Source organism: Phytophthora sojae (genome assembly GCF_000149755.1).
Source record: "Phytophthora sojae unplaced genomic scaffold PHYSOscaffold_2, whole genome shotgun sequence".
Taxonomy (NCBI): domain Eukaryota; phylum Oomycota; class Peronosporomycetes; order Peronosporales; family Peronosporaceae; genus Phytophthora; species Phytophthora sojae.
In genome coordinates, this window is record NW_009258116.1 from 6,179,453 (window position 1) to 6,196,336 (window position 16,884).

The 16,884-nt window shown below is 52.9% G+C and overlaps 6 protein-coding genes and 1 non-coding gene across 7 annotated transcripts; 3 read left to right on the forward strand and 4 right to left on the reverse strand.

Annotated features, from left to right (window-relative positions):
- Positions 1–7,452: 7,452 nt before the first annotated feature.
- On the forward strand, positions 7,453–7,839 carry PHYSODRAFT_372565 (hypothetical protein; the record flags this gene model as incomplete). The annotated part of the gene is made up of 1 exon (XM_009521734.1): positions 7,453–7,839. A coding segment is annotated over one exon (387 nt), but the record flags the coding sequence as incomplete, so codon positions are not given.
- Positions 7,840–10,075: 2,236 nt separating this feature from the next.
- PHYSODRAFT_478027 (hypothetical protein) lies at positions 10,076–10,926 on the reverse strand (the record flags this gene model as incomplete). Its single annotated transcript, XM_009521735.1, has 2 exons — positions 10,076–10,737; positions 10,800–10,926. Coding segments are annotated over 2 exons (789 nt in total), but the record flags the coding sequence as incomplete, so codon positions are not given.
- A 130-nt stretch (positions 10,927–11,056) lies between these two features.
- PHYSODRAFT_400413 (hypothetical protein) lies at positions 11,057–11,323 on the reverse strand (the record flags this gene model as incomplete). The annotated part of the gene is made up of 1 exon (XM_009521736.1): positions 11,057–11,323. A coding segment is annotated over one exon (267 nt), but the record flags the coding sequence as incomplete, so codon positions are not given.
- An 896-nt stretch (positions 11,324–12,219) lies between these two features.
- On the forward strand, positions 12,220–12,289 carry PHYSODRAFT_t436. The gene has a single exon. It is a non-coding gene; the product is annotated as a tRNA-OTHER (tRNA).
- A 250-nt stretch (positions 12,290–12,539) lies between these two features.
- On the reverse strand, positions 12,540–13,208 carry PHYSODRAFT_485529 (hypothetical protein; the record flags this gene model as incomplete). The annotated part of the gene is made up of 2 exons (XM_009521737.1): positions 12,540–12,800; positions 12,921–13,208. The coding sequence occupies 2 exons, from the start codon at positions 13,206–13,208 to the stop codon at positions 12,540–12,542; spliced, it is 549 nt and encodes a 182-aa protein (XP_009520032.1).
- Positions 13,209–15,463: 2,255 nt separating this feature from the next.
- PHYSODRAFT_484860 (hypothetical protein) lies at positions 15,464–15,649 on the forward strand (the record flags this gene model as incomplete). The annotated part of the gene is made up of 1 exon (XM_009521738.1): positions 15,464–15,649. A coding segment is annotated over one exon (186 nt), but the record flags the coding sequence as incomplete, so codon positions are not given.
- A 154-nt stretch (positions 15,650–15,803) lies between these two features.
- PHYSODRAFT_482244 (hypothetical protein) lies at positions 15,804–16,526 on the reverse strand (the record flags this gene model as incomplete). The annotated part of the gene is made up of 1 exon (XM_009521739.1): positions 15,804–16,526. The coding sequence occupies one exon, from the start codon at positions 16,524–16,526 to the stop codon at positions 15,804–15,806; it is 723 nt and encodes a 240-aa protein (XP_009520034.1).
- Between the last annotated feature and the right edge of the window lie 358 nt (positions 16,527–16,884).

Sequence of the window (16,884 nt, forward strand, 5' to 3'; positions counted from 1 at the left end):
TCAAGCTTTCACCCTCCTTGCCTTCGAATGTCTTCACGCTCAACATGAGCGGCTTGGGTCTTGTTCCCGCGTCAGATGACGAAACGAGCGGTTGGGGTGCCGCGGCCGTTGCCATCCTCCGCTGGAGTCGTTCTAGCAGTGCATTCTTGTCGATTGAAAACGCCTCGAGACGCGCGTCCACCGCGTCGGGGCATTGCTGCGCAAGTTGCGTAAGCGAGCTTGCGCAAGCAAGGACATAAGATTTTAAGCGCATCCTGCTGGTTCGGGGGCGAGTGAGCAAACTGCTTCATTCTCCACAGAGGGTCAGTTTATACAGACTCAGGTGTCGGATTGACTACAAGTGCTGCCAAGTACAGCGGGGCTGCCGTAGCTTCAGCGTCAGAGGAAGACGTAACAGGCTCACCGGGCTCAGGTTCGTCTCGGAGAAACGAGAAGACCAAGTAGGCGCGGGGCGGCCTACTGGGGAAGAACTAAGTTCTATTGAGCCTCGGCGAGGTGGAGGTCGACAGGACTTAGCCCCGAAAAGAGCCGTACTCTCTAACACGGAACGTGTATGCAAACCGGGCTTGCTAGTCGTCCAAGCGGCCGTGAAGGGCATTGCGGAGCCATGGCCGATTTAGATCGGTTCGGGAGCGTCGGGTAACTACGACCGTCCCGTCACGATGGACGGAAGTCAGCTGTATTCTGAGGCGCTGATCGCGCGTGGTAGTGACATCATCACTGTTCGTCTCGCGACGGGCACTCGTGCCACGGTGCCTAAGGTCCCGGTGGAGCTGGGCGTGAAATGTTTGGATTTTGATAGCGTGGAACTCTGTCTGGTCGTATACCTCGATTCGAGATATGATCTCATCCTTGGTATGGCGTGGCGGGAACGCCACGAGCCTTGGATCGAGTAGCGGACGATGACCCTTAGTGCTACGCACTTCTCACCTGGCGGAGCATTGGCGAGTCATGAACCCACTTCTGCTAGGAAGCAGAAGCGCCTTTGACGCAAGCTCTGGACCGAGCCGGTCAATAGGTTGGACATCGGAGTCTCCAAGTTGGTGGACACTGCGTCTGTCGAGAGCAAGCGTTCCAAGCGTGGCTCGCGGGCGGCAGATGGAGCGACACGAATTCCGCTAAGCGGGTGTGCGTCTGAGGGCAACGCCCTGCTGTGGTCAAGAGAAGTCAAGATCGGCGTGAAGCTGAGGAGCCATGAGCGAGGCCCGGCTGTTGAAGGATGTAGAGCGGCACTAATTCTTCTGAGCGGGTGTGCATGTGAGGGCGTCGCCCTGCTGTGTACCGGTGAAGACGCGGCAAATAGTGAGTCGAGTGAAATTGGGCGTTGCCCGGATCAAGAATGTGGAGCGGCACTAATTCCGCTGAGCGGGCGTGCGTCTGAGGGCGACGCCCTGCTGCGTGCCAGCGACGGCGCGGCCGGCACGAGACGGGAGAGGCTTTGCCCGGATGAAGATCGTGGAGTGGCACGTAATCCACTGAGTGGAGGCTGCGGGTCGTGCAGCCCTTCGCTGAGTATCCGTCGAGACACTGGAGCTCCCGATGCCTTGAAGGCTGGAGACTTAACTGGGGTGGCGGTCATACGACCTGAAGAAGAGTTGAACTCGTCCTCGCTTCTGGATGAAGCTGTCCTGTAGCTACCTCCGGATCGACGTGTACGACATGAAATCGATCTCGTTCCGGGAACGAAGTACTGCGCTACGGGGCAGTGGCCCTTACCGAAGGAGCAGTGTGACGTCATTGGCCCGTTCTTCCGTGCAAAGCACGATGCGGGCATGGTGCGAGCACGATGCGAGAATGGTGCGATAGAGTAAGTCTCCAAAGCCGAATGACAAATGGCGTATTGTGCATGCTTTTAACTAGCTGAATGCTGCTACCATTCCGGCGCAGACGCGGATTCCTCGGAAGGATGTTCTTCAGAACAACATGGCGGGGTGTATGTACAGTGCGCTCGACTTGGTTGATGGATATTACCAATTGCTCATGAGGACGAGCGACGTTCCTCTCACTGCGGTAAGTACTCCGAGCGGCATGCTCTGCGAGTGACTGGTGATGCCCTAAGGGCTTTCGACAGCGAGGTTTAATCGTCGTTTGACGCAGCTCTTCAGAGGTCAGTTCTCAATGGTTAGTGGACCGACAGGGTTGAAGTGTCCTTACCGTTTCCAGCCGCAGTGGTTGAACACTTTCCCCATGTTGACGTCTTCAAAACGGCGGAAGGTCTGGACGATAAAAGGCAGTAAATCGCGTTTGCTGGACTCGGTGTAAAATGACGCTGGGACGACCGTTTGACGTAGCCGAGCAGGAACCCGATCGGATTGAAAAAGGGGCAATAGGTTGGAAGAAAGATGGGAACGACGCCGACGCTCCGGAGATAGTGGATAATTTTGTGCTGTCTGTGAATTGCCTCTCCATCAAGAATCCAGACTGAATTTCGACCATAATATAGACGCGCGTGCCCACGGTGTAACTGTACGAAATATCGGCAGCACTTCGTGAACTCCAGTTGGTCGAAGGTGCCGTCGATGTTGAAGTAGTCGATGACACCGTTGACCCCGATGAATGCCAAGATGGACAGGCGGGGCTTCCGGTCGAAGTCTTCTTGGATTGCGATTTCTTCCCACGAAGAGCGTACCCTCGCTTGCGTATCATGCCTCGACTGTCGAAAGAGACCTCATCGAGGAAAACAAGGTAACTGTAGCTCCAGTTCACGCAGCTGTTCTTCGACGAAACACGTCCTGCTCCTTTATGGGCATTGACCGCCCCTCCAAAACCTTCTATGTATGAGGCGCCGGCTTCATGGATGATCCACCACAGCGACGACTTCGATATCGTGAGGCGATGAGCGTTTTGAAACCCATTTTGGGATACATCGAGATAGGCATGAGGATGAGCTTGTTAATAGGCGAGCAGCCAGGCTCAATGGTCCTCCGAAAATGTCCCTTCCGGGGTGCCCGAGCGCGTTGGAAGGCTCGTAGGTCTTGATTCAATTGCTGAGAGTGCGCTCAGATCGGGACTGCGTTGCTTGAAGCTGAAGCCAGCTCTACGACCGAAATATTTTCGATGTTGCCCAGACGTGATGCTAATCATCAATGGAGGAAGCGGTGACCCGCCACCGCTTCCTCCATTGTACCTCGTAGATCTTGACCGAATTGCTAATAGTGCGCTCCGACTTGTTGAAGATGTACGCAACCGACACGGCACAAAGCCATCCACAGTATTAGGTCGTTACATGCTGCTGGTGACTGTCAGCTATTTAACTCACTATATATTTTTCATCCGACGCGTAAGAAACACCATTTAACCCGTGAACATTCGGGTAAAATGTGTGGTTATTTGGGCGGCCGCCAAGATCACAAACAGCATTCACGTGTGGCATTTGAATGCATACATAATATTTATAAGTAGTGATTTATCAAAGGATAATTAGTTTACATACGGTGCTATTATTTCCATTTGTGAAGCCATTGAATAAATTAAAAGAAGTTATATCATCGGGACAGGGTCACTCCAATGTTCTGGTTGATCCAGTTCTGAAAACCCCGGCGAGATTGCGGGTTTGGATATCTTCGCGGGTTACATTTAATATACTGTCTGTGCGCGATACTCGACCACCTCGATCGGTAAGCCGCAGCTGATCGCCTGGTATATATACTCGAGAATACAGTGGCCTCGGCGTTATCGACGGCAGCACAGCAGAAGTTCCACTACATCATGCGCAAACGTCTACACGCTCAAAATAGGGCCCCGATACCGTTCACAGAGCAGTACGAAACTCGGATGTGTCGCTGTTACCGTCGCGGTTTTCATTTCCAAACCCTGTCGAAAGCTCGGACGCGTTCGCCACGCTAGTCCGCGCAACTTGGGCGGCTGTCGACGTCGGTACGACACAGTTGAGGCTAGTGCAGTAGTAGTAGTCGCGTTGGGGGATCGAATAGTTCTACTCGTGATAGCAAGTGATTAACGATAGTTTTTGACGGATACAGTGTGAAAGCAACAGCCAATTCTTACACTGCATAGTATGGCGCGAATGCTGTGTCCACATATAGACGCCTCTCTGGGAATTGGGCTCCAAGTTCCGTGGGCGGTATACTGTATACGGTATACCGTATACCTAATGGGACGTTTGACCGGACGCTGAAGAGAGACATTCGGTTGCATCATTAAATAACTGTATTCGCCAGATAACACAGCTCCTTAAGTAGCAACTGACAAGGCGTGAAAGATCTGGCCGATCATAAAGGCTCTGCAGCGGATATTTCGAAGTGGGTACTGTGGTGTAGCAGACGTGCCAAAATTCGTTAGCTTCCCACCCCCACACCAACAACACCTACACTTCAGGGAGGGCAGGCTTGTTGGGTGATCCGAAGATCTCCCAGTCCGTTTACAGCGGTGCAGTGGTTACCCAGGCACCTGTTAAGTCGTCCCAGGAGCCGTGCCACGAGCACACAGCACGCTCCCTTTCTCTCGCCGACCTCCCCCTGTCGCTTCTTCTCCTTTTCTTTTTCTCCTTGACCCGTGCCCTCCACCAAAGGATGGACAGCGGCTCTCGCCTCTTACGGGGCGCTTATGCAAAACCGCGCCGGCTAAGTCGGGGGCGGGCCGAAAACCTGCGCTCGTACGCTCGACGAGCTCTTCGCCAGAGGTGGAATCTAGATAACCACTACACGCGCTTGCTCTTGGACTCGCCGGGCGGCCGAGAACACTTCCGTCACTTCGAATAGCCGATCTCAGCGGTGGTCATGATCTAGCCCAACGGGGGCGGTCGTACCTCGAAGAGACGCCGCGTGCGGCTTGTTTGGGACCTCGAAAATTCCACTCTGTATTTATCTCTGCTTTGTTGACCTCAAAGGCCCTTTCTTTGGGTTCCTATACAAATAGCTAATGAAAATGGGCTGTCACGGCCCCTCCAATACTAAAACTAAGTCAACTCGCTCGCCGGCTTTTTCGCCCGGCGACTCTTGAAATCTTGCGATCCGTACTTTGCCGAAACTCCCGAGTTGGTGACGGGAGTACACTCCTTGGGTCGGGCGGGCTTGTGCGATTCCGGTAACCGCTTTCTCGCCAAGTCCTCTACGTGCTTATCGCAGTGATTCCGTCGATGCTGGATAGCGGACGTTTCCATGCATTCTTCACTCGCTGATTTCGGTACTCAGCAAAATCCATGTTACTGCCCTGCATCCATACTTCGCCGAGATGCTTGAGCCGACTTGGGCGATGAACGCTATACCACAACCGCCCATGTCTCGATACGATCCATACTGGCGAGTGGCAAGATCACCATCTTGACTTGCGTCTTCGAGCAACATCGCTTGCGTCGCCGGGGCACGAAGGAATTTCAGCTGAATCTCTACCATTTCGCTACCAAAGCCTCGATTTCCTTGGTGATAAAGATGGGCTGGGTATCGCCCCATGTCGGGTAGCCCACTCAACGCAACCATGACGTCCGTCCATCCACCAAAGGCGATGCTCTTGCTTCTTCACTGAATGCGCCGTACTACGGCATTGTCCGACCATAGCCACATGCGCCTCAGGTAGTTTTTCAACCTTGCCGTCACCGAAAGGATTCTTGACAAACTAACCAGGGTTGAACACTGACCAGCTTGAAGTCTTGGCGGCATGCGTGGTCGACCGTAGTCACACCAGCTTCACAGTGGCGGTGCCGGCTTGTTTCGTCGACTCATCACAGTCGCTCTGGATCGCCAAGTCAAGGTCAGCCTCGCCAAGTCGTGTTGTCCGCCAAGTCGTGGTAGCTCTCGTCAAGTCGGGTTGGTCGCCGAGTCGTTGTAGCTCTTGCTCACCAAATCTGGTCGCTCTCCTTCCTTCACCAAGTCTCGACTGCTCTGGCTGATTTGCGTCGCGACTGCCAATCCGTATCTCCGTGGGCGGGCGTCAAACGCTGGTCGATACGCAGCGAACGATGATTGTTCGCCGAGCATCTCCACTTGTTGTACGCCCCTGAATGTCATCGACTTTATCAGGCAGTCGTGGAGACCAACCCGTCGACCGGCAAGCTTGAACTGGAATAGCTGCTAAGCGTTGAGATATAGTTGTAGTTTCTGTAGGAGGCTTCTTGCTGCTCGTAACTCTGTCATTTTTTCTTCTCTGCGCAGCGCCATTTTCATACCAATCAAATCAAATCATGCGGTTGTTTGTACAGTCGATATACGCTCGACGAGGTCCTGTACCGCACCCTCGCCGAGGTCAACATGTGGCACAGTAACATCAATCCCTTGCTCAGCGATCTGTGGCCATCGCCGAGGGATAATTCTCGCGGTTGCTAGTCTTCGTCAGCAACTTGAACCATCTTGAAGCGATTCTCGCGCTTGGGCTGGAGGAGATAGTCGAATATTAGTCCTCCGCACGACAAATTCGATACTGGTTCCCAAGTCGGCTCATCCACTTGACATAGAACTCGCGCTGGGTCCGCTCAGTGCCTGTCGAAATTGGCCATCGATCGTCGAGAATAGCTTCGACGACGTACTTGTCACCCTCCTCGTCGAGGGCCGAAGGGCGCGAGCTGCTGGCCAAGCTATCCAGCAGTCTGCCACGTGTCCGGGGGGCAAATCACTTGATTAAAGTATGGGCCAATAAAAATCCCACTTTTAAGAACCAAGTGTGTGGTTCCCAAGCAAATTCGACTCTGATTTAAGTTATCCTGTACCCAGCCTTCCCATCCGGCTTGGATCCTGCCAGCTACTGGCTCTCCTTCCTACCTACTTATCCTAGTATAATGAATGTACCCATAATTTGGTACGAATCCATACCTAATCTAGCGGGCCCTAATTTAGACGTCTGGATCCGTGTACGCCACACCACTTGTGCTTGATTCAACTTCAACGACCCTGATCCAGCAACCTGGTCTTGGTCTGGTAACCATGGCGTCATCCGAGCTAAACTTAGCTACGTCACCAACTGCCGGGTCCCACCAAGTATCGAACTGGCGGATCCGGTTCCATCAGAACCATTCTTGAGCGGATCTCTTTACCACAATAACATAGCCGGTGAAATGGTGTTTACTGACGCTGCCTTGAACCTCGACGACGACGTCGCTGATGTCCTTACGGCTACCTGTTCATGCATTACCCCGACATGTTAGTGCTCTGCCCAAGCAGCCCGCTCATCACGAAGATACGTGAGCTCCTAGCACAACGAGCCATCGGTGAGTCCGAGCTGCTCGCGTGGAGCGTGACAATTAGCCAGGCATTCGCGACGCCTCCTGAGTCGAGGGCGTCTGCTAGTGGTGGTGAGGAGCCGTCGCCTGCGTTGATTGATCTCATCAAGCACCAGTCCGAGCAGATCGATGTTTTAATCCTACAGAACAAACGACTCGACGAGCGCATATTAGCTATTAAAGCACATCTCAAGACACTTACCAGCACCACAGCAACTCAACCAGCAAACACGGACGTCACGCTTCCTGTCTCCGAGCAACCGTCTCCTCTTGGGGATAAGACGCCACGCGCGAGGAAGAAGGGAGCCCAGTCGTTGTCGGCGGTCAGGTTTCAGTGGTTTACTGCGGAGCCTCGTGTGTACGCATCGCGTTCTGTAAAGAAGACAGCGTTGTATGAGTACAGGCACCTCGCAGGGTATCTCATGCTCTTCTTACCTGAAGGTTTCGCGCTTGACACTTCGTCGCCTGCATACAAAAGCGAAGTGCTCGAGCTTGGCAATAAAGCACAACAGAACGCACTCACCTTCTTGAAGTCGCACGGCTCCTCCGCCGTCGCAGCAGGTACAGCGTTGAAGGCGCTTCGTCAGATGCAGAAGCTTGGAAAACTTGACGAGCTCATCACGCAGTTCCATGAGCGCATCAATCGTGGTGTCATTGTCGGTCCCACACCACCCTCGGCACTGCCATCTTTCATTCGACTGAAGCCTGCACTAGGTTGATCTGCTACCACAGTACATATCGCAACACACTCATAAACTCGAAGTTAAAGTGACTCCACCGCACACATGACCCGCTGATAAAGACAAACCTCGCTAGACACATGAACTACAACGACATAGTTTGGGTGAACCTCTTTGTATATTTCTTGAACATGGTAATCTACATTACAAGCAACACTGCACTAATATGACGTTAGAATAGGATATTCACAGAGGCGACAAGACATAAAGTACCTTGGAGCTTGCTTTTGGTTCTGCTGGCCTCGGCGGCCATAATCCCGCCCGAGGCCGAGCTCTCGTCCACGTTGCCGCCCTTGTCAGCGTCGCCGCCGTGTGTGTGGCCGCTGTGTATCTGGCTACTCAGTTGGTGGCTACTCAGTTGGTGGTGTCACTAAAACTGAAATAAATGTCATTAAAGTGGTTTGGCCGAGTTCCGGTAAGTTACCGGCGGTAACTATTTGACGGTATGGCTACATCCTATCACTTTCTAAAAATCCCCTTTAGAGCTCGATATGGCTACACCCAACCACTTTCCTATTTCGATCACTTTGACACAACAGCCATACCGTCAAAATTCCAACTGTCCGACCAAGGAGTTCAACCGGCACCGGTACTCGGCCAAATCACTTTAATGACATCTATTACATATTTAGTGACAACACACACTATCCAGTAATATTTCCCTCTCATTCAGCCTTTCCAACCAGACAACGCGCGGACGACGACGGCAGTGGAGACGCGAACAGTGCTCGGCCTCGGGCGGGGTGATGGCCATCGAGGTCAGTGGCGCCAGGAGCAGGCGGGCGGTGGCGGCAACGCGGACGACGGTTTGGCCTCGGGCGGGGTGGTGGCCCCGGGACCAGCGTTGGCAGCAGCGACACGAGGGCCGGCGCCAACGTGGAGTGCGGGTTGGTCTCGGGCGGGGTGATGACCCCCCGAGGCCAGCAGCCCCAGGAGCAGGTCAGCGGCAGCGGCGACGTGCACTGCGGCATTGCGTTGCGCGGGGTGACGGTCGCCGAGACCAGCGGCAGCACCACGAGGCAGCAGCAGCGGCGGCGACGCGGACTGCGGCTCGGGCTTCGAGCCAACAAGACAAGGTAAATAATGATGCGCTTTTGGTTGGGGGAATATTCACTTCTGACTTTATGGTTTGTGCAGTGTTGTTTGTATTATAGTGTCAGTCAAGTGCGAGTAAATACACAAAGATGTTCACCCATATTATGTTGTTGTCGTTCTCTATTTGATGGTGTTTACAGGCTTGATCAATGTGCTGCGAGCTTTAGCTTTGCTTTTCTGGAGTCTGCTTCTGTGCTATGATTAATCTTGCTTAGGCTTCAGTCGAATGAACGACGGCAATGCCGAAGGCGGCGTTGGATCGACAACGGAGCCGCGATCAACGCGTTCATGGAACTGTGTGATAAGCTCGTCAAGTTTTCCAAGCTTCTGCATCTGACGAAGCGCCTTCAACGCTGTACCTGCTGCGACGGCGGAGGAGCCGTGCGACTTCAAGAAGGTGAGTGCGTTCTGTTGTGCTTTATTGCCAAGCTCGAGCACTTCGCTTTTGTATGCAGGCGACGAAGTGTCAAGCGCGAAACCTTCAGGTAAGAAGAGCATGAGATACCCTGCGAGGTGCCTGTACTCATACAACGCTGTCTTCTTTACAGAACGCGATGCGTACACACGAGGCTCCGCAGTAAACCACTGAAACCTGACCGCCGACAACGACTGGGCTCCCTTCTTCCTCGCGCGTGGCGTCTTATCCCCAAGAGGAGACGGTTGCTCGGAGACAGGAAGCGTGACGTCCGTGTTTGCTGGTTGAGTTGCTGTGGTGCTGGTAAGTGTCTTGAGATGTGCTTTAATAGCTAATATGCGCTCGTCGAGTCGTTTGTTCTGTAGGATTAAAACATCGATCTGCTCGGACTGGTGCTTGATGAGATCAATCAACGCAGGCGACGGCTCCTCACCACCACTAGCAGACGCCCTCGACTCAGGAGGCGTCGCGAATGCCTGGCTAATTGTCACGCTCCACGCGAGCAGCTCGGACTCACCGATGGCTCGTTGTGCTAGGAGCTCACGTATCTTCGTGATGAGCGAGCTGCTTGGGCAGAGCACTAACATGTCGGGGTAATGCATGAACAGGGTAGCCGTAAGGACATCAGCGACGTCGTCGTCAAGGTTCAAAGCAGCGTCAGCGAACGCCATCGTGCTGGAAAAGAGAAGCTGCTGCAACTTGCGAGCGCGGACCAAGGCTGGCGTGTCCAGAGCGGCTAGTGTTGGTAGCCGTGCGCCGTCCTTGGGCTTCCAGCCACTCAGGACGCGGGACACCTTTTGGTCGGCTTGTTGTACCAAGCATGTACCCGAAGGCCTTGTTGACGCGGTCCAACTGCCAGCCGCCACGCTCAATAATCCAGTTCTCGGCCAAGGTACCGTCGTTGGCATGCATGGCCCCACCACGTCGAAAGGAATGGGAGGTAAGCTCCGGTGTCATCCGAATCCATCGCAAATCGGCGAGCTTCTTAACTCTAATCAGCAACCTGTTGACGTATGCTTGTGCACCAGGAACTGCCCGCTTTGTCGAAGGTGCTTCAGATTCCTCCATAGAACGCTGGTCATCATCAACTTCCAGTAGTTCGATCAGTGTAAGCTCCTGTACATCATCAATATCATCTGATCTGTGCTTTTTGGCGATGAACTGAGGGAACATGCGCTGGCTTGGTGCCTTCTGCATAACCAGCGCCACAGCCAAAGCTTGCAGAGGACATGTCAAGAAATTCGTTGGGTCCTTGAATAAGGAGATGCCTTGTAGTAAAGCTGTTTTAACCCGCTTAAATCGAAGAAATAAGACTCCACCTAACATAAATACACTCAGTGTTAAAATAATTCTGCTAAGAACATGATAATTAATTACTTACCAGGCAAGATGGATAGCTGGCTCTTCTCGACTGTTTCCGCGTCCGAACTTCGACCGTAAAGGTACCACATCATCACGACTAGTGCCGCGTCGAGGTATTCACTCTCCGTCGCTGCCGTTGAGTACAGTAGCTTCTAAGTCTTGTTTAGAGCACGGGGGTGCTTTCTTCTCGTCGTCGACCTCCTCTCGGTTAATACAATACTTACCCGGCCCTGATAGAAGTTTTTGGAGCTGAGATTTAACCAAAGCTCCTTGTAGCGGGTACTTACCTACTAGCCAATTCTTGACGTTGTCATAGTATGCTAGACACGTATTGGTCGCCCTCACCTTATCGGCTGATGTGGCTAACGAATATGCATACTTGTCTAGTATAATACGCAATACCTTACCTGTCTTATCCCCGTCGATAAGCCTGTGGGTGGCTTCGAGTGTCATGCTCTCCGCGGCCAGGAACGTCGTGAACGAGTTGATCGCCGTCGTCCTGGCCTTCTTGCTGTTGGCAGGAGCAAGCGATGCGATCGACATGCTAGCCTGCCTGCTCTTTTCACTCTGAACAAAAATATATGTACGGACCATTCGGGTTGGAAACTGAAGGAAATTCTTGGGATATGCATTTATATAGACATTTGTATGGCATTAAAAATATTCTGACAAAATTCCAACCAAATATGGTTGGAACGGTTGGAAAAATGCCCTAGTTTAGAGGGGCTTCCGATAGGCCAAAATTCATCGAACTTAAGGCATTCATTGGGTGAAAGTCGTCGAGTACGAGCGGTTTGGGATTACAAAAAAGAGTAGCGGTTGGAACAGAGTGAATATTACTCCATATCGCGACGGTTCCGACATCCCTACATCTTCCGACAGACAGGATAAAGGCCAAAGCCAGGGCAAAATCGGAAATAGTGTAAGATCGGAAATTACACAATATATACGGTAGATTAGGTCTAGGGGGGCGTTTTTGGTGCTTCCAGTCAGCTTTCATGAGAGGCTCTCAGCCGCGAGGAAATCGCTTCTAGAGGCCTGTAGGCCAAGAAAAACGGTATTTTGTGTATTCATGCATTACGGCCCCGGGACCAATGTGTGCCGGAGCCGGCAAATTCATTAATGAGGCCGGCTCCAGGACAGGGGGCCACAATTAGAAGCAGTCCGACGCCAGCTAACTCCTTTGAGGCATCCCATTGGCCAATCTATTAGCCAATAGGGGACATGTATTTAACGATGATCGTTGATTGGTTCTCTCTACAGCCAGTAGATATTCGCCTTCTGTCCGAAATTGGTGGCTGCTAGGCATTGTACGTCGCCGACCCGCGGCTCAGAGCGTTCAGTCTCCTTTTTATTAGAGCTACTGATCAAGTCTCCTGCACCCCTCCGCGCACACATCCACACCCAAGACAAGACAACTGGCCGGCCGCCCCCCTCCCAACACCGTAGCTCAATGGAAGAGCGCAGGGCCTCCACCCTAAGATGCCCGTTCAATTCGGGTCGGTGTTATTGATCACGATGGGCTTTTGCGGTCGTGTCGTGCTGTGCCAAGGGTCTTGCTGCTGCGTCACAGATTGTGCGTCTGCGTTGTGCCAGGAGTAGCGCCTTCTACGTATATATCGGTGCTGCATTTGGGTGCGCGGTGCTCTAGCTCCTGTGCTAATCTCTGTTCTCTGTAAGGTTTGGGGCACTAGCGACGTTTTGTATGTATACGTGTAATACATGTATTGAATTAACCGAGACCCGTATTCCAGTGAGCCTACGCGTGTGTTTGTGTCAGGCTCTCTATGATCTGCTTCCGCATCAGTTTTGCGTTGAAGCGCGCGGACCTTGGACTTGTGCATATCTTCTTGATATCGCTTAAGAGAAGCGTATTCCCGGTTTGAAATGCCTCCACCGTGCGCTTGATGAAGTATAGCACAAATACTCCGCAGTCATCGTGGTTTATCTGTGCCGGGCTTGTTCGGACTCCTCTCACGACGAACGCTGGTGCTGCGTTGTCAGGATATTTAGTTCGCAGCTCCGCGTCGAAATATCCACCGACAACTTTTTTAATCGCTTCGATGCTGGAGATTCCTTTCGAGTCTACATGCACAAGGCATCTCCTCCGATTCTGCGTAGTGCCTACAGGGTTTTGCACAATGGCAAACGTCCAGTGATTGCCCATGCATATAGGTAAAATCACGTGATCGTACTTCTCGTACGGAAATGTTGCGGTGATACCGCAACAGCGCTCGTGCGCAAGTCCAATTTTTCGCTCCACTTGAACGAACTCGCTGTAGATGTATCCAAAAACGTTTGCATCCATGACAAACGTTCGGCCGTGTTGCGGGAGGTGCACTCGGATGTAATAGGACATAATCACATCTTTCAGCCAATTTTGGTCTTTAATTGTCCGGACATATTCCGCTGTCACCAGTAAACGCATCCTGGTTTTGCCCACAACAAAGCACGGGGTTTGTGTTTCACACACTCTCGGACTGCGATATATCCCACACATCTCCAAAATCAAATGGAACGCTGGCCTTCTCACTGTCATCATTCAACAGTGATATGACCTCCGGTGACTTGGGTTTTTCGGCCAAAGTCGACTTGACTGGAGGCTGGGATTTTTCTGCCAAAGTCGACTTGGCTGGAGGCTGGGATTTTTCGGCCAAAGTCGACTTGGCTGGAGGCTGGGATTTTTCGGCTATAGTCGACTTGGCTGGTGGCTGGTTTTTTTCGGCCATTGGCTGGAGGCTGGGGGGTTTCGGCTAAAGTCGATAGTTGACGCTTGTGTCTCTTGTTGGGGGGTTCATTCACATTTGGCGCTGCCGTGCCGGTATTCTGGAGTCGTCGTGAGATGAAAGTGCTTAGATTGTGGCGGCCTATAAACCGGGTAGTCCACGAACTCTGAGCCGCGGGTTTGCGCTCCCCAAAGCCAGGTATTGTCGACGCAGCATCCGCGACAACATCATCTCTGCACACCACCTGGCCGTTTGCCACTTTTGCCTTGATCCGCTCAACAATACCAGCCTCGTATTGAAGCGTCGGAGGGGCCATGCCTGGTGGCGCTGCCCGCTTTGCGGATGGATCGGCCTGGGACGAGAATAACTTGTGCTTGTTAGTCATCCAACCCAGCAAGGTTGTCCGAGCCACACCATGACGACGACCCCCCTCGGTAGCGTCCCATCCATTTCGCTCGCATGCGAGCAGGATCTCGATCTTCTCTGCATTCGTCCGCTGATCTGAGCTCGACATCTTGGTGTGTCGCGTTTCGGACAAACTCGACATGTATCTTACATTTCATTGGATGAAATTTCTTAAATACTATTGGTCAGAATGCATAATATACTAATTACGACCCATAAATGATTGGTTGAGAAGCATGCTGTTTAGTCATTCTACTTTTTGACAGCTGCCGCTCATCGGTGGCTCGCGAGCGTCGCTTACTCCCATTAACAGCAGTTTCGGGTTTACTCGACTGTGGGCGATTTCGGGTTTACTCGACGGTGCGTGATTTCGGGTTTACTCGACTGTGGGCGATTTTGGGTATTCTTGACGGTGTGTGATTTCGGGTTTACTCGACTGTGTACGCTCGTACGCTCGGCAGTTTGCGACTTCGGGAATTCCCGATACTATGCCGGTCGGGCTTGACGAGCCAAAGCTAATATGTCCTGTGTGTCTGCAGGAGCAGGGTCTTGAATTCGGCCTGTAGCGAGGAGACGCTTGTGGGCTGCGATGCGTTTGTCCAAGACGCCGCACTTGTGCAGGGGACGCAGCGCGCGCAAAACACTGCCAGCGCCCTTCGCGTTGATGTTCCGCGACTTTAGGAAGTCCAACACGGCATCTTCAGCACGGCGACCGGCGTCCAAGACCTGATCCTTGTAGTCTGCAACCGTGCGGTCAAGCGTAAAGCCGTCTTCGAGGAACAGCTTCATGAAGGCGACGACGTGGCGTGATTCTGACTTCTTTTGGCGGTCAAAGCAGTCCCAGACGCGAGGAACACGGGTGTACCATTCGTACCATGCAGCCGACAGGTGCGTAACTTGCTTCTTCCTCCGGTTTGACTTGGGCTCTTGGTCTAACGATTCCTTTGCTTGGTCTTCTTCAGCGGGTCTACGCGGCTCCTTAGCTTTCATCTGAGCCGCCTCGACAATCGTCAACCGCGCAGCTAGGGCCTTGTTTGAGGCAATAAGCTCATGAATGACAGCTAGAAGGTGATCGATGCTTGGGCAGTGGTGTTGGCTTGCATCTTGTGTTTGGGTTTGTGCTTGAGCAGGCGGAGCGGCTTCGCTGTCCAGCGCGACTGACCACGCAAGCATGTCGCCGATCAGGATGTCTGCAGCACGCAAGCTCTCTTCCACGCGCGTGACAATGGGGGCCGCGGATGCGAGCTCCTTGAGCTGCGGGTAGTAGCGGGCCAGCTACGCAGTGAGGACATTGAGGACCTTGGTGCTTACATTTAGACGTTGTTGCTTGAGACCTGTACAGGAATTGAACAGGAAGCCCTGCAATCGGCCGAGGCGTTCTTGACTGGCGTGATCAAGCGTCGCGACGTCGATGACCGCTGGAACGTCGTCTGCCGCCCACCCACTCAAGACCCGGGCCACCTTCCTGTTCTCGCGTGCCGTGTTAGTGATGTTGGCGAAGGCCTTGTTCGTCTTGGTCATATCCCAAGCACCGCGATCGAAGATCCACTAGGCGGCGAGGCGGTCATCTCCGTTCGCGTGCTGGGCCCCGCCACGCCGGAAGGAGTGCGAGGTCAGGTCAGGGGTGGCTCCTGCCGGCTCGGCGACGCGCTTGAGCATCCTGTTCACGTACGCCTGCACGCTAGTCTTCGCCGCGCTTGACCTCACCGGTGCGTGCCTCGGTTGGGGCTGCTGTTGATGTTTCTTGTGTGTCTGGGCAGCTTTGCGGCGGTGGAACAGAGGATACGTTGCCGGCCACGAGCATTGAAGGCAGGGACGACTCCGTCGGGACCACAGCGACGTCGAGCGAAGCGGGCTCGGCTTCCAGCAGCTCCAGCAGCGGCACACCTTCGTCAAGTGGCACGGCGACCTCCGCTACGAGATCGGGCAACTGGGACAGGAGTGCCGCGCATGGCGCGTCCTGCGTCGCTAGCGCTATGGCCAGAGCGTGCAAGGGACACGCTCTTGTCCGGGATCAAGGTAAGACCCTGTTCTTCTGATGTCTTGACACGTAGCAGCCGCAGGTAGAAGGTGCCGTCTGCCGATACAGACACGTGCTGTTTTTGAAAGTAGCCTAGGTCCGAAGACCGACCAAAGCAGTGCCACATCAAGCACGCTAGTGCTGCGTCTTGGTAGTCGGCGTGTACGCGTGCTGTGCTGTACACGTAACGGACTAAAGACTGTAAATCCTCCTTAGTACAAGGTGGAGCCTTATTAATCAAGCCACCTTTTTCGCGTTTCATGCAATGTTTATCTAAAGTCTTCCCTTGCTTTAGCAAGATCAACTCAGTAGGTACTCGCAAGTGTGGATACTTGTCAAATAGCCACAACTTGACATTTCTATGATACGCTGTTGCCGTGTTGCGGGCTAACTTACCTTTCTTACCTTCGTTGGTTGCGAGGTAGAAGCCAAAGCGGTCCATCGTCGCTGCTAAACGTTTGCCGGAGGCATCCAAGAGAATGCCAGCCTCGACAAACTCAAGGCTAACCTTCTCCTCCTCCAACATCCGCTTGAATGCGGCGACGGCAGTATTCCGCGCCTGCGTGTTCGCAGGAACGAAGGCAGCTAAGCTCATGCTGCTTCGTCTGCTACTGCTTGGTTCTTTTAATTGTGTGGTCAAACGCAAAGCCTACGTACTGGTTATCCTATCCACCGACCGGTTTCCTACCTTAGGAATAAACCTAGTTGTCAGAGCCATGACAATATTTAAAAAATATGTTAACTACTTGATATTTGTATGTGCATATTCATATTACTGTGTGGATTTCGACAAATATTTGTCGGAAAGTGTCGGAACCGGAAACCTACCCCTATTATCTCCTATTTGCCAAAACTACACTATTGAAGCTCCGTGATTGGTCAAAACGCGAACTGATTAGGCCCAGTCACAATCCTGCCAGTCTCTCTGTACTATATTCATCCATAATGGCGTC